We start from the raw sequence: 1,134 nt of genomic DNA, 5'->3' as shown, positions 1-1,134 counted from the left end.
ATCATCCCGTCATCGGATGCACATGCTATACAAGCATCAGCAGACCTTAAGGCTAACGATTCTGGAATTTGGAATCAGCTTGATACGGTGGTACTGCAATCGATGTACACAACCGTCTCACGGGATATTCTTCAATCAATCCTCGTCGTCGATGACACTACTGAAGAATGCTGGAAGCGCATCGCCGTTATGTTTCAAGGTAACAAGCATTGACGTGTTGTACAATTAGAAAATCAATTCAGCAACACAAACCTGGAAGATTTTCCATCGACAAAAGCATACTGCAACCGCCTCAAAACTCTATCTGGTTAACTCGCCAACATCGACTCTCCGGTCACTAACACACGACTGGTGCTTAAAATGATATACGGTCTCACTGATGCATACGATGGGTTTGTCACTTATATACAACAACACGACCCTCTCCCCACCTTCTCCACAGCACGATCACGACTGGAACTCGAGGAATCAACCATGTTGCAGCGTGCCGCTCGTGAATCACACGCATCCTCTGTTTCGGCCGCTCTCATGGCCAAAGCTCCGGCCATCGAACCTGCACCCAAACCGTCATCCTATGCTTCAAACTCCCAACTATCTCCATCGACATATCACAATCATATAGGAAAGAAACTGAATCGTGGCGGTCGAAATTCCGGAAGAGGAAATCACGGGCAACAACAACAACAACAACAACAGTGGCAACCATGGAATTACCCACCTTGGCAACAATGGGGTCCTTGGAATTACCTATCTTGCCCTTACCCAACCTCAAATTGGAATAGACCAAATAATGGTCCTAAGCCCCAACAAAGTGGAATTCTTGGGCCTAAACCTCAGCAGGTTGCTTTCAATGTTAATACTACCAGCCCCACTGACATTGAAAGTGCTTTCAGCACCCTCAATCTTGCTCAGCCAGACCCCTTTTGGTACATGGACACCGGATCCACCTCTCACATGACATCCTCGCAAGGTAATCTCTCATCTTATTTTAAATTGAGAAAAAATAATAAAATCATTATCGAAAATGGTCATTATGTTCCAATTTATGTTCTCGGTAGTACACATCTAGATAACCCCCACCCACCTCTTGTCCTAAACAATGTGATTCACGCTCCAAATCTAATTAAAATTTAG

General features: G+C 44.8%; 1 protein-coding gene across 1 annotated transcript; it reads left to right on the top strand.

Moving 5' to 3' along the window:
- Positions 1 to 360: 360 nt before the first annotated feature.
- Positions 361 to 1,134, top strand: LOC127093826 (uncharacterized). Its single transcript, XM_051032728.1, has one exon. The coding sequence runs from the start codon at positions 361 to 363 to the stop codon at positions 1,132 to 1,134; it is 774 nt and encodes a 257-aa protein (XP_050888685.1).

Source organism: Lathyrus oleraceus, chromosome 6 (assembly GCF_024323335.1).
Source record: "Lathyrus oleraceus cultivar Zhongwan6 chromosome 6, CAAS_Psat_ZW6_1.0, whole genome shotgun sequence".
Lineage (NCBI taxonomy): Eukaryota > Viridiplantae > Streptophyta > Magnoliopsida > Fabales > Fabaceae > Lathyrus > Lathyrus oleraceus.
Note: the sequence above shows the minus strand (reverse complement) of the source record. Positions and strands in the feature narration are given on the sequence as shown.

Coding starts and splice junctions, on each gene's coding strand:
- LOC127093826 (XM_051032728.1), top strand. CDS start 361: ATGATATACGGTCTCACTGATGCATACGATGGGTTTGTCACTTATATA.